Source organism: Nicotiana tomentosiformis, chromosome 9 (assembly GCF_000390325.3).
Source record: "Nicotiana tomentosiformis chromosome 9, ASM39032v3, whole genome shotgun sequence".
In the NCBI taxonomy this organism is placed as follows: Eukaryota; Viridiplantae; Streptophyta; class Magnoliopsida; order Solanales; family Solanaceae; genus Nicotiana; species Nicotiana tomentosiformis.
In genome coordinates this window covers 3,485,328-3,503,305 of record NC_090820.1, presented here as the reverse complement: position 1 = coordinate 3,503,305, position 17,978 = coordinate 3,485,328, and the positions used below count along the sequence as shown (strand labels likewise).

General features: G+C 40.6%; 2 protein-coding genes across 2 annotated transcripts; both read right to left on the bottom strand.

Moving 5' to 3' along the window:
- Positions 1-3,756: 3,756 nt before the first annotated feature.
- LOC138899536 (uncharacterized) lies at positions 3,757-4,194 on the bottom strand. The gene has a single exon (XM_070186077.1). It carries the CDS (start codon positions 4,192-4,194, stop codon positions 3,757-3,759), a length of 438 nt encoding a protein of 145 aa, XP_070042178.1.
- Positions 4,195-6,707: 2,513 nt separating this feature from the next.
- On the bottom strand, positions 6,708-7,301 carry LOC138899535 (uncharacterized). The gene has a single exon (XM_070186075.1). It carries the CDS (start codon positions 7,299-7,301, stop codon positions 6,708-6,710), a length of 594 nt encoding a protein of 197 aa, XP_070042176.1.
- Between the last annotated feature and the right edge of the window lie 10,677 nt (positions 7,302-17,978).

Genomic DNA, 17,978 nt, shown 5'->3' with positions numbered 1-17,978 from the left:
CCCAACAAATCTGCAGAAAATACTTTTGGAAATTCATGAACAACTGGTACTGAGTCCATAGAAGGAACATCCGCACTGAGATCACGAATATAAGCCAAATAGGCTAGACACCCTTTCTCGACCATACGTCGAGCTTTCATATAAGAAATAACCCTGCTGGAAGAATGAACAAGAGTTCCTTTCCACTCTAACCGAGGTAACCCCGGCATAGCTAGGGTCACTGTCTTGGCATGACAATCCAATATAGCATGATAGGGTGACAACCAATCCATACCCAAGATGACATCAAAATCTACCATATCAAGAAGTAGAAGATCCACACTAGTCTCAAGATTACCAATAGTAACCACACATGAATGATAGATATGATCTACTACAACAGAGTCTCCCACCGGTGTAGATACACACACAGAAGCACTCAGAGAATCACAAGGCACAACCAAATATGAAGCAAAATAGGAGGACACATAGGAATAAGTAGATCCTGGATCAAATAGAACTGAAGCATCTCTATGGCAAACTGGAATAATACCTGTGATCACAACATCAGATGACTCGGCCTCAGGCCTAGTTGGAAAAGCATAAAATCGGGGACCACTCTGACTGCGTCCCTGGGATGACCTCTAACTGGATGGCATCCACCTCTAAGAGCCTGACCTCCACCTCTAATGGCCTGACCTTCACCTCTAATGGTCTGACCTCCACCTCTAACTGCCTGACCCCCACCTCTAGCTGGCTGAGAAGGTGGTGAAGCAATCGGTGCCGGTATGATGGCACGAGAATCCTGCCGGGATCTGTTACTCGCCAACCTAGGGCAATACCTCCTGATGTGGCCAATGTTCCCACACTTATAACACCCATCCTGATGTCGTGGCTGCTGAAGCTGAAGTTAACCCGAATGGGCCGGATGACCGCTGTAGTAACTCTGGAGTGGTGGTGCACTAATAGGTGCTGAATGTGCACTAAAAGCTGGATGCCTAGAGTAACGCATAATAGGACCATGACTCCCTGAAGCACCGTGAGATGCATGAAGTGTCGAATGAAATGGTCTGGGAGGATGGCCCCTACCAAAATTACCCCTGCGTCCATGCGAGGCACCACTAAAACCACTGAACTGACGAGGCCTCTTATCAGACCTCTGCCTACTCTCCTGTGCAAGAACCATCTCGACCCTTCTCGCGACATTAGCAGCTGCCTGAAAAGAAATCTCACTTCCGGTCTCCTTGGCCATCTAAATTCTGATAGGGTGAGTGTGTCCCTCAATAAACCTCCTCACTCTCTCTCCCTCAATAGGTTGTATAAGGAGAGCATGACATGCCAAATCCACAAAACGAGATTCATACTGAGTAACAGTCATACTGTCCTGCTGTAGACACTCAAATTGCCTACGGAAATCCTCTCTCAGTGTGGTAGGAAGGAACTTCTCCAGAAATAGCTGAGAGAACTGCTCCCAGGTAAGTGCATGCGATCCAATTGGTCTGGTCAATGTGTAATCTCTCCACCACCTCTTGGCGGAACCCGTCATCTGAAATACAGCAAAATCAACCCCATTGGTCTCAACTATACCCATGTTCCGCAACACTTCATGGCAATGGTCTAGATAATCTTGTAGGTCCTCAGAAGGTGTACCACTGAAGTGAACTGGAAAGAGCTTAGTAAACTTATCTAGCTTCAATAAGGCCTCAAAAGACATGGCGGGCCTATCACTGGTCTGGGCCACAACACCTGGCTGAACTACCCCAACTGGCGGGGCTGCTGGAGCCTGATTCTAGGGAGCCATCTGTTCCGGAGCGGGAGTAGTGGGAGTTTGTGTTCCTCCCCCAGCCTGTGAGACGGCTGGTGCAACTGGAAATATACCATTCTGTGACACGCCCTCCATAAGACTCACCAGACGGACTAGAGCGTCCTGTAGCACTGGAGTAGCTATGAATCCTTCCGAGACATGAATTGGTCTGTCTGATACATTCTGAACTGGAACCTCCTCCTGAAGATCCACCTGAGGTTCTACAATAGGTGCAACTGCTCGAGCTCCAGACTGAGCTCTACCTCTGCCTCTGCCTCGGCCTCTAGCACGACCTCGACCTCGACCTCTACCCCTGGCCATAGTTGCCACCGGGGGCTCTGGTCCCTGTCTATCGGTAGATGTATTACGTGTTCTCACCATCTGCGAGAGAAAATAAGAGTGGAATTATTCAATCATCAATGATAGAATAAATTCGCATGACCGAATAAGAAAGAAGTGATAATGTTCCTAAACTTCATAGCCTCTGAGATATAAGTACAGACATCTCCGTACCGATCCTTCAGACTCTACTAAGCTTGCTCGTGACTCGTGAGACCTATATAACCTAGTGCTCTGATACCAACTGTCACGACCCGAAATTTCCACCTTCGGACCGTGATGGCGCCTAACATTTCACTTGCTAGGCAAGCCAACGTTAGAATAAAGACAATATGGAAAAAGTTCAATTCACAAAATTAAAACTTAATATAAACAATTTTACGTTAATTTAAAAATTATAAACATCTTAGAAAAGGAGTTCATTACTCAAATGATCACTTAACTATACAAAATTATCTAACAAAGTCATATTTCTTTTGTTTGTAACAGAAAAGTCATTTAACTATGCTTATAGCACTCAGAAGGTCACTCAACTAGATTTTTTAAATTTTGATCGATATATACCTATTTTACCCTTTAAATTGTCAGTTTTATCTTCCTTTTTATTTTTTTATCTTTTTAATATTATAATTTTTTTCTCTTTTTAATTTATATTATGGACTTACCTTAGAATAAATAAATTATATTTATAAATAAAAAAAAGTATTTAAGCATGTATATGTTTTTTTTGGTAACTAACAATTTTATTAATCACCAATAACTTTACATATCTATAGCCTGCTTAAACCTCAACAGCTATAATCTTTACAAAATTCAAAAACCTACACTAATTGTCTCTATTAAAACATAAAATGTTACACCATGCTACTAATCCCAGTGGTGGCTCTCACATTACATATGTAGGCTAACTCGCATGCAATACTATCAACTACTCTGGTTCTATTTTCAAATAGTCGCAGGTTTCTCTCAATCCAAATGAAATGAGTTATCTCAGCATACACCATTCCGTAGAGTTGAGCTCGTTGTGATCTACCCTTAGCACATTGTATCACCCATTGCATATGTTGTTCCCGGTTATCTCTCCTAACATCCTGTCTTTGTATCCAATGTAGGATTCTCTGTGTAGGATTCTCTGCCACAATTCCTTTGTAAATTGGTAATTAACAAACAAGTGTTCCTTGTTCTCATCATGAGCTTGGCATAAGGAGCATTTTGGATCAACAACTAAAACCCATTGTATCAGCCTATCTGTAGTCATCAATCTCCCATGTAGTTGCAACCACATGGTGAATATAGCTTTTGGCCTGGCATTGTTTTGTAACATCAAGCATTTCTAGTTAACTTTTGGTCTATCTCCCAGTAACTGCAAGTAGAAATTGTTGATCATACTCTTTCTTTGATGTTGGCTATGTTGCACCTGTTGAAGAGTTGTTCTAGCATTTAGTATTTGTCTCACCATCCAGCTTGCTTGTTGGGGAATTGCCACTTTTTCAAATAGTTTGTCTTTGATGTAGAAAGCATGTATCCATATTATCCATAGTCGATCTTGCTTGTGTGCTACATCCCAACATATTTTTGCTAGAGCAGAATTTTTTCATAGATGCAAATTAATCAAGTTTAGTCCCCAACTTGATTTAGGTGTACACATTCTGTCCCAGGCTACCAAAGCCTTTTTTGTGATTACATTTACCCCCAGACCAAATGTAGCTTCTGCAGAATGAGTCAATCATCTTCCAGACCTTTGAAGGCAGGGTGAACAGTTGCGACCAATAAGATTGAATACCAAAAATCATAGTTTGAACAAGCTGTACTCGCCCATCATATGATAATTTCTTTGATGTCCAGGAAGAAATCTTTGCAACTATATTCTCTACCAAAGGGTGCCATTGTATCAACGAGAGCTTCTTGGTAGCAAGTGGGATACCAAGGTATTTGAAAGGCAGTTCTCTTACTGTGAAGCCTAATTGCTGTAGGATCTCCACTCTTACATTCTGAGGGACTCGCCAAAGTACACTGAGCTTTTCCTCAGATTTGCTTGCAGTCCAGATACTTGGGAGAATTGACTGAAACATCTATGAATAGCAGAGATTGAGGGAAGGTCACCTCTAGCAAATAACAGTAGGTCATTTGCATAGCTTAGGTGTGTGATTCCTAGCTTTGCACATCTTGGATGAAATCTGAAACTCTTCACTTATTTGAGACTGTTGAGGCTTCTACTGAGATACTCCATAATTATGGCAAACAAGAAAGGAGAGATATGATCTCCTTTCCTCAAACCTTTAGCAGCATCAAAAGGTGAGGTGGATTCACCATTTATCATGGTAGTATAGTTAATGGTGATAACACACTCCATTATCCATGCTACAAATCTCATAAGAAATTCCAGCTCTATCAAAACTTGCTCCAGAAAACTCCACTTAACTGAGTCATATACTTTTTGAAGATCAATTTTGATCATACATCTGTCAGAGATGTTTTTCCTTGTGTATGCCTTTTCTAGTTCATGTGCTAGTATGATGTTATTAGCTATCGCCTTGCCAGGAATGAAGCCAGCATGTGCCTCACATATGATAGAGGCAATGACTTGTTGTATCTTGGCTGCTAGCACTTTTGATATCAATTTATATAGCATGGTGCAGCAGTCAATTGGTCGATAATCTTTGATTGTATTAGGACTGGGTATTTTAGGCACCAGCGTGAGAGTAGTACAATTAACAACTTTATACAATTTCCCAGTATTAAAGAAATCTTTGACAGCTTGAGTAACTTCACCCTTAATGATCATCCATGCCTTCTTAAAGAAGTAGGCATTGTATCCATCTATACCTGGTGCTTTATCACCATCAATAGCACATAGTCCAGCATAGATTTCTTTGTCAGTAACCTCGGCACAAAAGGCAATCTTTTGTTGTTGTGACAGTACTGGTCCATTACTCATCACCAGTCTATTTATAGCAGGGAGAGAATGGGATGTTGATCCCATTAATGACTTGTAAAATTCAATGACCTTCTGCTTAATGCTGTTAGGGTGGGTAAGCTTATCACCTGTGAGGGTCATAATTTCATTTAGCTGTTTCTTTTGACTTCTTTCCTTCATGATTGCTGCAAAAATATTTGGTGTTTGAATTACCAAGTCTAATCTATTTTGCTAATTACTTCTGCTTCAATACACTTTTTTCTATGAGAGACCATTTTTCTAAATTCTGTAGTAGGATCCTTTCTTCTTCAAGCAGTGAGTCATTACATGTTGTATTGATCCTCCCTTGTATGTTTTCTAATTCCATTCTAGCCCGTTCAATCTTCAGGCTAATAGTTCTAAATTGCTCATTATTTAGGGCTCTGAACATTGGTCTTAGAGCCTTCAGCTTCAACCAAACATTCTTCATTTTGCAGGTAGCATATGATTGTCCCCAAATCCTTTCCACAATATCAATAAAACTATCATGCTCAGCCCAAACATTAAAGAATCTAAATTGTATTTTGCCATGTTTTGGAGCAGAGTGTAGGGTGAGAATCATGGGGTTATGATCAGATATAAATGGTAGGCCATATTCAATAGTCACATGACCTCACTGCATCATCCATTCAAAGTTACCAAGTGCTCTGTCAAGCCTGTTGCACACCCTATCTGCACTATATTGTTTGTTTGATCATGAGTAATATTCCCTTGTCCACGACAGTTCATTCAAGGATAGTGAAGTCATGCAATCAGCAAAATCCTGAACTTCTGTATAGGTGATAGGATTACCCATAAATCTGTCATCTGAGTACAACACAACATTGAAATCACCACATAGGAGCCATGGTTTGGTAATTCTTACTGCTAGCTCCTTTATAGCTTCCCACAATTATTTCCTTTGTTCTAGAGTATTATATCTATAGATAGATATAACTTCATAATCCACCACACCCAGTCTATCTTGTACCAAATAATGTATAAGTTGAGCTTCAACTCTTAGCAATGTAACAATGTACCATTGGGGATCCAATGTAAGCCACACTCTTCCATTTGAAGCATGTTGGTAGTTTGTAAAATAGTTCCACCCTGGGATTACTTTTAGCATTACCTTGCTTGCATTGTGTTCTTTGACTCTAGTTTCAACTATAGCTGCCGGATTTATTTTCTGACTACTAGTATATCTAATGTTCCAGAAGAGCCACTTCATTAACAAGTCATGTGACCCCTACCCTTATCAGGTGGTAAGGTGTTAGCATTCCAATTTCCCCTTTGTAATGGATCAAAGGTATTTTTCACTGCTACAGCTGATAATGCTAGGAAGTTTACCAGATTCAATTCAAACATAGTTTCTGCAGCTTTGCCCTTATATACTATTGCCTCCAAATTGTCCTTGTGCTGTTGTATAGGTGTTTGAAAATGGTCCCGCTGTATTTGTTCCATATTGCCAACAGTTTGTTGCACATTTCCTTTGCTCTGTGAACCTTTATTGCTCTGCTAAAGGGGAATGACTTGTGCCTGCTGCTGAGCTTGAATTCCTTGTTGGTTAATCTGATTATATCCTCCATTCACTGGACCTTTACATCTCCATTCCATTGTGGCCTTCTTAGGCTCTCTTCTCTTTGTAGGTTATTTCTCTTGGTGATTTTTTGGTCGTTGCTCTATGCCACATTTGTGCCTCACTACTAGACATTTCTGACAGTACTCATGTTTGCAGTCATACCCGCCTTGCTGGGTGAATTTCCTGCTATTTGAATCCATAACCATTAACTCTAGAGGCAACTCTTTAGTGATGTTTACTTCTATTAGCATCCTCGCAAAAGACACTCTAGTTTTATTTGCAGTACACTCATCTGCATATATAAGAGTCCTAATTGCACTAGCCATTGTACTTAAAGAATCATGACCCCAACAATTCATAGGCAGCTTAGGGAATTGAACCCACAAGGGAATTTCTGTAGGAAACTCCTCATTGAAATCAAAATCTGGTGTCCAAGGCTTTAGGATGATAGGTCTATTGTTTATCGTGCATGGTCCAGAATAATAGATTTCATTCATATTTGCTTCATTTTGAAACTTAATGATGTAGTAGCCCTCCTCATGTAGGTACAATTCTGGTTCAACAATATTTGCCCAATTCAACCCAGCGTATCTCTCCATAGTGTTATACCCTGGTACTTCCCCAATGATATAAGCTATCACATCACTCTTCCACTTCTCCATTTCTAGATCTATTTTAGCTTTGTTTGATTGCACAATAATTTGGCCATCAATAATTTGTGGAGGTATGTAAGATAGCGACATACCATTCTCAACCGCTATGTTCCTCTAAAATAGGTTTGTCCACGACTTGGCCTTCTCAGTAACTACCTCATCAAGTTTATTATTCTCCACAATCACTTTACTATTAACATCATGCATATGTGTGATGACCAAAAATGTCATATTTAAATTTAATAAGTAATTTTGTGTTCTAAGTCCTCGAAAAGTACTATTTAGACTAGCGTGCGCAGTCTGTGAAATTTTTCGGAAAGTTTTTATGTGGAAAATGGATTAAAATGTGAATTAGAGCTTTAAAACTCAACTGAGTTGACTTTAGTCAATATTTTGATCAAACGGACTCAGATCAGTGTTTTGATAGTTTCGGTAGGTCCGTAACATGATTTGGGACTTGGGCGTATGCCCATAATCAAATTCCGAGGTCCCTATCCCGAGATATGAAATTTTGATGAAACATGAAAGTTTGAAAGCTGAATGATTTTTAAGAATTTACTGATGTCATATTTATTGGCACCGGCTCCATATTTTGGTTTCGAAACCCAGTATAGGTCCACTATAATATTTATGACTTGTCTGCCAAATTTAGTGAGAATCAGAGTTGATTTGACGTGATTCGGACGTCCGGTTGTGAAAATATAAGTTTTAAAGTTTTCTTGAAAATTTCCTTTGATTTGGTGTCTGATTCGTAGTTCTAGGTATTATTTTGGCGATTTGATCACGCGAACAAGTTCGTATGATGTTTTAGGACTTGTGTGCATGTTTGGTTTGGAGCCCCGAGGGCTTGGGTGAGTTTCAGATAGGCTTCGAGATGATTTTGAACTTAGAAAATCTGGTTTTTTGAGCTTCTGTTGTCATTTGGTGCATTGTGCTTCCCGATCGCGAAGCCATTCCTGCGATTGCGAAGAGGAAATTGTAAGTAGTGAGTTTTACCCTTCGCGTTCGCAAATATAGGCATGCGATCGCGGAAGGTAAACTTCCAGTGCACTGCGAACGCAAGGGACAAGCTGCGATCGCGTAGAGGGAAGGAAGGCAGAAGCTAGACACGTCAATTGTGCTATGCGATCGCACAAGTAAGTACGCGATTGCGTAAAGCTGGAAAAAGGCACTCCGCGATTGCATGACCATTTACGCGATCGCGTAGAGTTAAAAGTATGGCCAGCCAAATTGTGCCAAATTGTGCTTCGCGATCGCGAAGCCATTCCCACGATCGCGAAGAGTAAAATGAGCCTGGGAAAAGTTGTTCTACGCGATCGCGATGAATAAAAATCTGAAAAACAAAACTTAAGTTTTGGAAATGGGGTTCGACCCATTTTCAATCATTTCCAATTTTTGAGCTCCGGTAAGGCGATTCTTGGGCGATTTTCACAGGAAAATATTGGGATAAGTGTTCTTTATCCTATATTGATTATATTTCATGATTCCATACTCGTTTATATCATGAATCTGTGAATTTATGGAAGAAAAATCAGATTTTTATAAAATCTTCCAAACACGAAAATTTAAGATTTGAAAGTCCATTTGATATCGGAATTGGATATTTTTTGTATGGTTGAACTCGTAGGGGAACATGTGTTCAGATTTTGTAAGTCTTTCTGGGATTTGAGACGTGGGTCCCACTATCGAATATTTAAATAAATTTTGAATTTTTATCCGAAAAATTAGTAAATTCATATGGAATTAATTTCTACGATTTATATTGAGTATATCGAATTGTTTGTGAATAGATTTGAAGCTTTTGGAGACAGATTTAAAAATCCGTGGTCGAGTAATTGATTGAAATTTCAAAGCGAGGTAAGTGTCGCGGTTAACCTTGACTTGAGGGAATAGAACCCTTAAATTATTTGTTATGTGAAATGCATGGGAACGATGTATAGGCGAGGTGACGTGTGCCTATACGTCGTAAAATTAATTGTTTGCATAATTATTTGAAAATCCTAAATTTGTTTTAATACATGAATTAATTGTTATAATAATTGTTTCTCTCCTATTCTTTGCCAAATATTAATTCTTGAATTCCTGTAATAATTGCTACATGCTTATTTGAATTATGTGTACTAATTGCTACTTGACATTTAGCATATTAAATATTAAACTGTCTATTTTCTCCCCGATTTCCAAAATATATTGTTATTGCCATTGTTTGTTCATAAATAAATTATAATTATTGTGTGCCTTGATGCTTAATAGTTTCTCATTGGACGTGGTATTTATTGGAGTAATTTTTATTTATATTTATGAGTTGTTTAAAGTTATATATTGGGGGAACGAGTTGCACGCCATAACGGAAATGAAAGTAAATATATCTATATTGGGGGATCGGGTTGCACGCCGCAACAAACTTATTAAAAAGTCTATATTGGGGGATCGGATTGCACGCTGCAATAGACTTATTAAAAGTCAATATATATACTTGATTATAAATAATTATATGAGAGGATTGAAAATGAATATATTGTGAGAGCGGGTTGCACGCTGCAACAAAATTGAATGTGAATATATTGTGAGAGCAGGTTGCACGCTGCAACAAGATTAATTGAAATGATAATTGGTTATGACTGCTGAATTGGCTTAAATTATTATAAATGAGTTACCTGATTTATTTCTATTATTGTTGTTGTTACTAATATTGCGTACAGGTAATGTAAGTGACCCGCCTTAGCCTCGTCACTACTTCATCGAGGTTAGGCTCAGCACTTACCAGTACATGGGATCGGTTGTACTGATACTACACTCTGCACTTCTTGTGCAGATTTTGGAGTTGGTCCCAGCGGCGTACCATAGACTTGCTCGGATTTCAGCTACTCAGAGGAGACTTGAGGTATAACTGCACGACGTCCGCAGTTCTGAAGTCCCCGTCTACTGTATTTTAGCTGTGTGTTTATTTTCAAACAACTTTATTTTATTCAGGCCCTTATTTGTATTATTCTAGAAGCTCGTGCACTTGTGACACCAATACTAGGATGGTATTTAGACACCGTTATTTTTATGGATTATTCACTATATTTCAGACCTTACTTCTGCATCTATTCCTTTATTATTAATAAATTTTAAAAACAATGTTTTAAAATGGATAATATTATTCTAATATTGGCTTGCCTAGCAAGTGAAATGTTAGGCGCCATCACGGTCCGAAGGTGGAAATTTTGGGTCGTGACAGTTGGTATCAGAGCACTAGGTTACATAGGTCTCACGAGTCATGAGCAAGTTTAGTAGAGTCTGAAGGATCGGTACAGAGACGTATGTACTTATCTCTCAGAGGCTATGCAGTTTAGGAACAATATCACTTCTTTCTTATTCTGTCGTGCGATTTTATTCTATCCTCGATGATTGAACTATTCTACTCTTATTTTCTCTCGCAGATGGTGAGAACCGATGGATAGGGACCAGAGCCCCCGGTGGCAACTATGGTCAAGGGTAGAGGTCGAGACCGAGGTCGTGCTAGAGGCCGAGGCCGAGGTAGAACTCAGTTTAGAGCTCGAGAAGCTGCACTTGTTGTAGAGCCTCAGGTGGATCTTTAGGACGAGGTTCCAGTTCAGAATGTACCAGTCGGACCAGTTCAGATTCCGGAAGGATTCATAGCCACTCTAGTACTACAAGATGCTCTAGTCCGTCTGGTGAGTCTTATGGAGGGCGTGGACCAGAATGGTACATTTCCAGTGGCACCAGCCGTCTTACAGGCTGGGGAGGAGCACAAACTTTCACTACTCCCGCTCCGGAGCAGATGGCTCCTCAGAATCAGGCTCCAGCAGCCCCACCAGTTGGGGTAGTTCAGCAGTTATTGCGGCTCAGACCGGTGATAGGCCCGCTATATCTTTTGAGGCCTTATTGAGGCTGGATAAGTTTACTAAGCTCTTTCCAATTCACTTCAGTGGTACAACTTCTGACGACCCACAGAATTATCTTGACTGCTGCCTTGAGGTGCTGTGGAACATGGGTATAGTTGAAACCAATGGGGTTGATTTTGCTGTATTTCAGATGACGGGTTCCTCCAAGAGGTGGTGGAGATATTATACATTGACCAGATCGGTTGGATCGCCTGCACTTACCTGGGAGCAGTTCTCTCAGCTATTCCTGGAGAAATTCCTTCCTATCACACTGAGAGAGGATTTTCGCAGGCAATTTGAGCGTCTACAGCAGGGCAGTATGACTGTTACTTAGTATGAATCCTGTTTTATGGATTTGGCCCGTCATGCTCTCCTTATACTACTTACTGAGGGAGAGAGAGAGTGAGGAGATTTTTTGAGGGACTCACTCACCCTATCATGCTTAAAATGGCCAAGGAGATCGGAAGTGAGATTTCTTTTCAGGCAGCTGCTAATGTCGCGAGAAGGGTCGAGATGGTTCTTGCACAGGAAAGTGGGCAGAGGTATGATAAGAGGCCTCGTCAGTTCGGTGATTTTAGTGGTGCCTCTCATGGAGGCATGGGTAATTTTGGTAGGGGTCATCCTCCCAGACCATTTCATTTGGCACTTTAGGTATCTCACAGTGCTTCAGGGAGTCACGGTCCTATTATGCCTTACTCTGGGCATCCAGCATTTAGTGCACATTCAACTCCTATCAGTGCACCACCACTCTAGAGTTACTACAACGGTTATCCAGCCCGTTTGGGTCAACTTCAGCTTCAGCAACCACGGCATCAGGATGGGTGTTATGAGTATGGGAACATTGGTTACATCAGGAGGTATTGTCCTAGGTTGGTGAGTAACAGATCCTGACAGGATTCTCGTGCCATCATACCGGCAGCGGTTGCTTCATCACCTTCTCAGCCAGCTAGAGGTAGGGGTCATACAGCTAGAGGTGGAGGTCAGGCCATTAGGGGTGGAGGTCAAACTGTTAGAGGTGGAGGCCAGCCAGTTAGAGGCCGTCCTAGGGATGCAGTTTAGAGTGGTAGGGCCCAGCCCCAATTTTATGTTTTTCAAGCTAGGCCTGAGGCCGAGTCATCTGATGCTGTGATCACATGTATTATTCCAGTTTTCCATAGAGATGCTTAAGTTCTATTTTATCCAGGACCTACTTATTCCTATGTGTCCTCCTATTTTGCTTCATATTTGGTTGTGCCTTGTGATTCTCTGATTGCTTCTGTGTGTGTATCTACACCGGTGGGAGACTCTGTTATAGTAGATCATGTCTATCGTTCGTGTGTGGTTACTATTGGTAATCTTGAGACTAGTGTAGATTTTCTACTTCTTGATATGGTAGATTTTGATGTCATCTTGAGTATGGATTGGTTGTCACCTTATCATGCTATATTGGATTGCCATGCTAAAAAAATGACCTTATCCATGCCGGGGTTACCTCGGTTAGAGTGGAAAGGAACCCCTGGTCATTCTGCCAACATGGATATTTATTATATGAAAGCTCGGCGTATGGTCGAGAAAGGGTGTCTAGCCTATTTGGCTTATATTCGCAATCCTAGTGCATATGTTCCTTCTATGGACTCAGTACCAGTTGTTCGTGAATTGTCAGAAGTATTTCCAGCAGATTTGCCGGGGATGCTACCCGACAAAGATATTGACTTATGTATTGATTTGGCTCCGGGCACTCAGCCCATTTATATCCCACTATACCGTTTGGCCCCGCCAGAGTTGATAGAATTGAAGGAGCAGTTACAAGACTTGCTTGATCAGGGATTCATCAGACCCAATGTCTCGCCGTGCGTGCACAAGTACTATTTATAAAGAAGAAAGATGGCTCTATGCGGATGTGTATAGATTATCGGCAGTTGAACAAAGCCACTATCAAAAAACAATATCCGCTGCCAAGAATTGATGACTTATTTGATCAACTGCAGGGTGCCAAGGTATTTTCGAAGATACATTTGAGGTTTGGTTATCATAAGTTGAAGATTAGGGCATCTGATATCCCTAAGACAGCTTTTCGGACTCGGTATGGGCATTATGAATTCCTAGTGATGTCATTTGGGCTGACAAATGCGCTAGCATCATTTATGGATTTGATGAATCGGGTGTTCAAGCCTTATTTGGATTCTTTTGTGGTTATATTCATTGATGATATCTTGATTTACTCCAACAGTCGAGAGGAGCATGAGCAACATCTTTGGAGGGTGCTTCAGACTTTGAAGAATAATCAGTTATATGCCAAATCTTCAAAATATGAATTTTGGTTAGACTCAGTTGCCTTTTTGGGGCATATTGCATCGGCGGAAGGCATAAAAGTGGATCCTAAGAAGGTTGAGGATGTTCAGTACTGGCCTAGACCTACTTCAGTTACAGAGATTCAGAGTTTCCTGGGTTTGGAAGGTTATTATCGTCGGTTCATGGAAGGGTTTTCATCTATAGCAAGCCCATTGACCAGACTGACCCAGAAAGGTGTTCCATTCAGATGGTCAGACGAGTGTGAGTTGAGCTTTTATAAGCTCAAGACCGCTTTGACTATGACGCCAGTGTTAGTATTACCCACAGGTTCAGGATCGTATACAGTATATTGTGATGCATCTCACATTGGGCTTGGTGTAGTATTAATGCAAGATCGCATGGTGATTGCATATGTGTCGCAGCAGTTGAAAACTCATGAGAAGAATTATCATGTTCATGACTTAGAATTGGCAGCCATTGTCCATGCGCTGAAGATTTGGAGGCATTATCTCTACGGTGTCTCGTGTGAGGTATTTACTGAACCTCGTAGCCTTCAATATATGTTCAACCAAAAAGATCTTAATTTGAGGCAGAGAAGATGGTTGGAATTGTTGAAAGACTATGATACCACCATTTTGTATCACCCCGGAAAGGCCAATGTGGTGGCCGATGCTTTGAATAGAAAGGCTGTGAGTATGGACAGTCTTGTGTATATTCCGATTGGTGAGAAGCCATTAGCTGCAGATGTTCAGACTTTGGCTAATCAGTTCGTGAGGTTAGATGTTTCAGAACCCAGTTGGGTTCTAGCTTGCACAGTCGCTCGATCTTATTTATATGGGCGCATCAGAGAGAGGCAGTATGATGATCCTCATTTACTTGTTCTTATGGACACGATGTGACACGGTGATGCCAAACAGGTTACTGTGGGGGAATATGGAGTTCTGCGAATCCAGGGTCGTATTTGTGTGCCTAATGTGGATGGGCTTCGTGAATTAATTCTTGAAGAGGCACACATTTCCAGGTATTCTATTCATCCATGTACAGCTAAAATGTATCACGATTTGCGGCAACATTATTGGTGGAGGAGAATGAAAGGATATAGTTGCATATGTAGGTCGGTGTCTGAATTGTGAGCAAGTTAAGTACGAGCATCAGAGATCTGGTGGTTTGCTTCAGAAGTTAGAAATTCCTGAGTGGAAATGGGAGCGTATCACTATGGATTTTGTTATTGGACTCCCACGGACTCAGAGAACATTTGACGCAGTTTGGGTCATTGTGGACAGGTTGACCAAGTTAGCACATTTCATTTCAGTGGCAGTTACCTATTCTTCAGAGAGGTTAGCTGAAATTTACATTCGTGAGATTGTCCGCCTTCACGGTGTGCCCGTGTCTATTATTTCAGATCGAGGTACGCAATTTACCTCACACTTCTGGAGGGCTGTACAGCATGAGTTAGGCACACGGGTTGAGTTGAGTACAACATTTCACCCACAGACAGACGGACAGTCAGAGCGCACCATTTAGATATTGGAAGATATGCTTCGCGCTTGTGTTATAGACTTTGGAGGTTCTTGGGATCATTTCTTGCCACTTGCAAAGTTTGCTTATAATAATAGCTACAAGTAGAGCATTCAGATGGCTCCATATGAGGAATTATACGGAAGGCGATATCGTTCGCCAGTTGGCTAGTTTGAACCGGGAGAGGCTCGATTGTTGGGTACCTATTTGGTACATGATGCCTTGGATAAGGTCAAAATTATGCAGGATCGACTTCGCACAGCTCAGTCTAGGCAAAAGAGTTATGTCGACCGTAAAGTTTGTGATATTGCATTCATGGTTGGAGAAAGAATATTGCTCTGGGTTTCACCTATGAATGGTGTAATGAGGTTCGGAAAGAAGGGCAAGTTGAGCCCTAGGTATATCGGACACTTTGAAATTCTTGAAAGGGTGGGTGAAGTAGCCTACAAGCTTGCATTACCACCTAGTTTATCAGCGGTTCATCCGACGTTCCATGTGCATATGCTCCGAAAATATCATGGTGATCTGTCTAATGTGTTAGATTTCAGCTCAGTCCAATTGGACAAAGATTTGACTTACGAGGAGAAGCCGGTGGCTATTCTAGCCTAACAGGTCCGGCAGTTGAGGTCTAAGAGTTATCCTTCAGTTCGAGTGCAATAGAGAGGTCAGCTGGTAGAGGCATCTACATGGGATTCCGAGTCGGACATGCTGAGTAAATATTCACACCTTTTCTCTAGCTCAGGTACTTTTTCTAATTCCGTTCGAGGATGAACGTTTGTTTTAGAGGTGGAGAATGTGATGACCCAAAATATCGTATTTAAATTTAATAAGTAATTTTGTGTTCTAAGACCTCGAAAAGCACTATTTATCATTCCTCGACTTGCGTGTGTAGACCGTAAAATTTTCCAGAAAGTTTTTATGTGAAAAATGGATTAAAATGTGAATTAGAGCTTTAAAACTCAACTGAGTTGACTTTAGTCAACATTTTGAGCAAACAGACTCAGATCAGTGTTTTGACAGTTCCTCTAGGTCCGTATCGTGATTTGGGACTTGAGTGTATGCCCGGAATCGAATTCTGAGGTCCCTAGCCCGAGATATGTAATTTTGATGAAAAATTAAAGTTTGAAAGCTTAAAGATTTTTAAGAATTTACTGATGTCGGATTTATTGACACCGGGTCTGTATTTTGGTTCCGTATCCCAGTATAGGTCCACTATAATATTTATGACTTGTCTGCCAAATTTGGTGAGAATCAGAGTTGATTTGACGTGATTCGGACGTCCGGTTGTGAAAATATAAGTTTTGAAGTTTTCTTGAAAATTTCTTTTGATTTGGTGTCCGATTCGCAGTTCTAGGTGTTATTTTGGCGATTTGATCACGTGAGCAAGTTTGTATGATGTTTTAGGACTTGTGTGCATGTTTGGTTTGGAGCTCCGAGGGCTTATGTGAGTTTCAGATAAGCTATAGGATGATTTTGAACTTAGAAAATCTGGTTTTTTGAGCTTCTGCTGTCATCTGGTGCATTGTGCTTCGCGATCGCGAAGAGGAAATTGTAAGTAGTGAGTTTTACCCTTCGCGTTCGCGAATATAGGCACGCAATCGTGGAAGATAAATTCCCAGTGCACTGCGAACGCAAGGGACAAGTTGCGATCGCGTAGAGGGAAGGGAGGCAGAAGCTAGACACGTCATTGTGCCACGTGATCGCACAAGTAAGTACGCGATCGTGTAGGGCTGAGAAAAGGTACTCCACGATTGCATGACCATTTACGCGATCGCGTAGAGTTAAAAGTCTGGGCAGCCAAAATGTGCTTCGCGATCGCGAAAAGTAAAATGAACCTGGGCAAATTGTTCTACGCGATCGCGAACGAATTTCCGCGATCGCGATGATTAAAAATCTGAAAAACAGAACTTAAGTTCTAGAAATGGGGTTCGACCCATTTTCAACCATTTCCAATTTTTGAGCTCCGGTAAGGCGATTCTTGGGCGATTTTCACAGGAAAACATTGGGGTAAGTGTTCCTTATCCTATATTGATTATATTTCATGATTCCATACTCGTTTATATCATGAATCCGTGAATTTATGGAAGAAAAATCAGGTTTTTATAAAATCTTCCAAAAACGAAAATTTAAGATTTGAAAGTCCATTTGATATCGGAATTGGATAATTTTTGTATGGTTGAACTCGTAGCGGAACGGGTGTTTGAATTTCATAAGTTTTTTCGGGATTTGAGACATGGGTCCCACTGTCGAATATTTAAATGAATTTCAGATTTTTATCCGGAAAATTAGTAAATTCATATGGAATTAATTTCTACGATTTGTATTGAGTATATCGAATTATTTGTGAATAAATTTAAAACTTTTGGAGATAAATTTAAAAGGAAAATCCCGCAGGAACGCATGTACATCTTCACGCAATGTGCAGAAGTGTAGTATCAGTACAACCGACCCCATGTACTGAGTAAGTAACATACCTAGCCTTAAGTTGAAAGTAGTGACGACCTTCTACCAAGGTCGGGTCCAAAAACACTAGTTCACAGCAGCCCATAATAACATAAAGCAAATAATATCAGAAGTAACTCACAGATAAAATGCTCAGCCAAATCATGATTTCAAAATAATAGATTTTCCTTTCAAGTACATGAAGGAAAACCCCAAATTGTTGCCGAAGTTGTCAAATATGAATAAGTTTGAAAACAATAATTTCTCCCAAAATCTTTTCAATAATAAATGAAATATCTCATTTTCTTTCCCAGATAACCAGTGTAAAACAAATGCATCACTATGCCCATCTGTCAACATGTGTGAGAAATCATGAATAATGTGATACCGTACAACATGAGAAAAACACATCTCTATGCATATATGTCATGTGTGCATGTCAATGCAATGTATCTCAGATATTGCACTCAAGTACTCATACTCTTAGAGTACTCAATCTCACGGTCTCGCATTCTCTCTCACTGTGCTCAGCACACTCAATCACTCAGCGCTATACAATACCTGC

Coding starts and splice junctions, on each gene's coding strand:
- LOC138899536 (XM_070186077.1), bottom strand. CDS start 4,194: ATGTTTCAGTCAATTCTCCCAAGTATCTGGACTGCAAGCAAATCTGAG.
- LOC138899535 (XM_070186075.1), bottom strand. CDS start 7,301: ATGGAGAAGTGGAAGAGTGATGTGATAGCTTATATCATTGGGGAAGTA.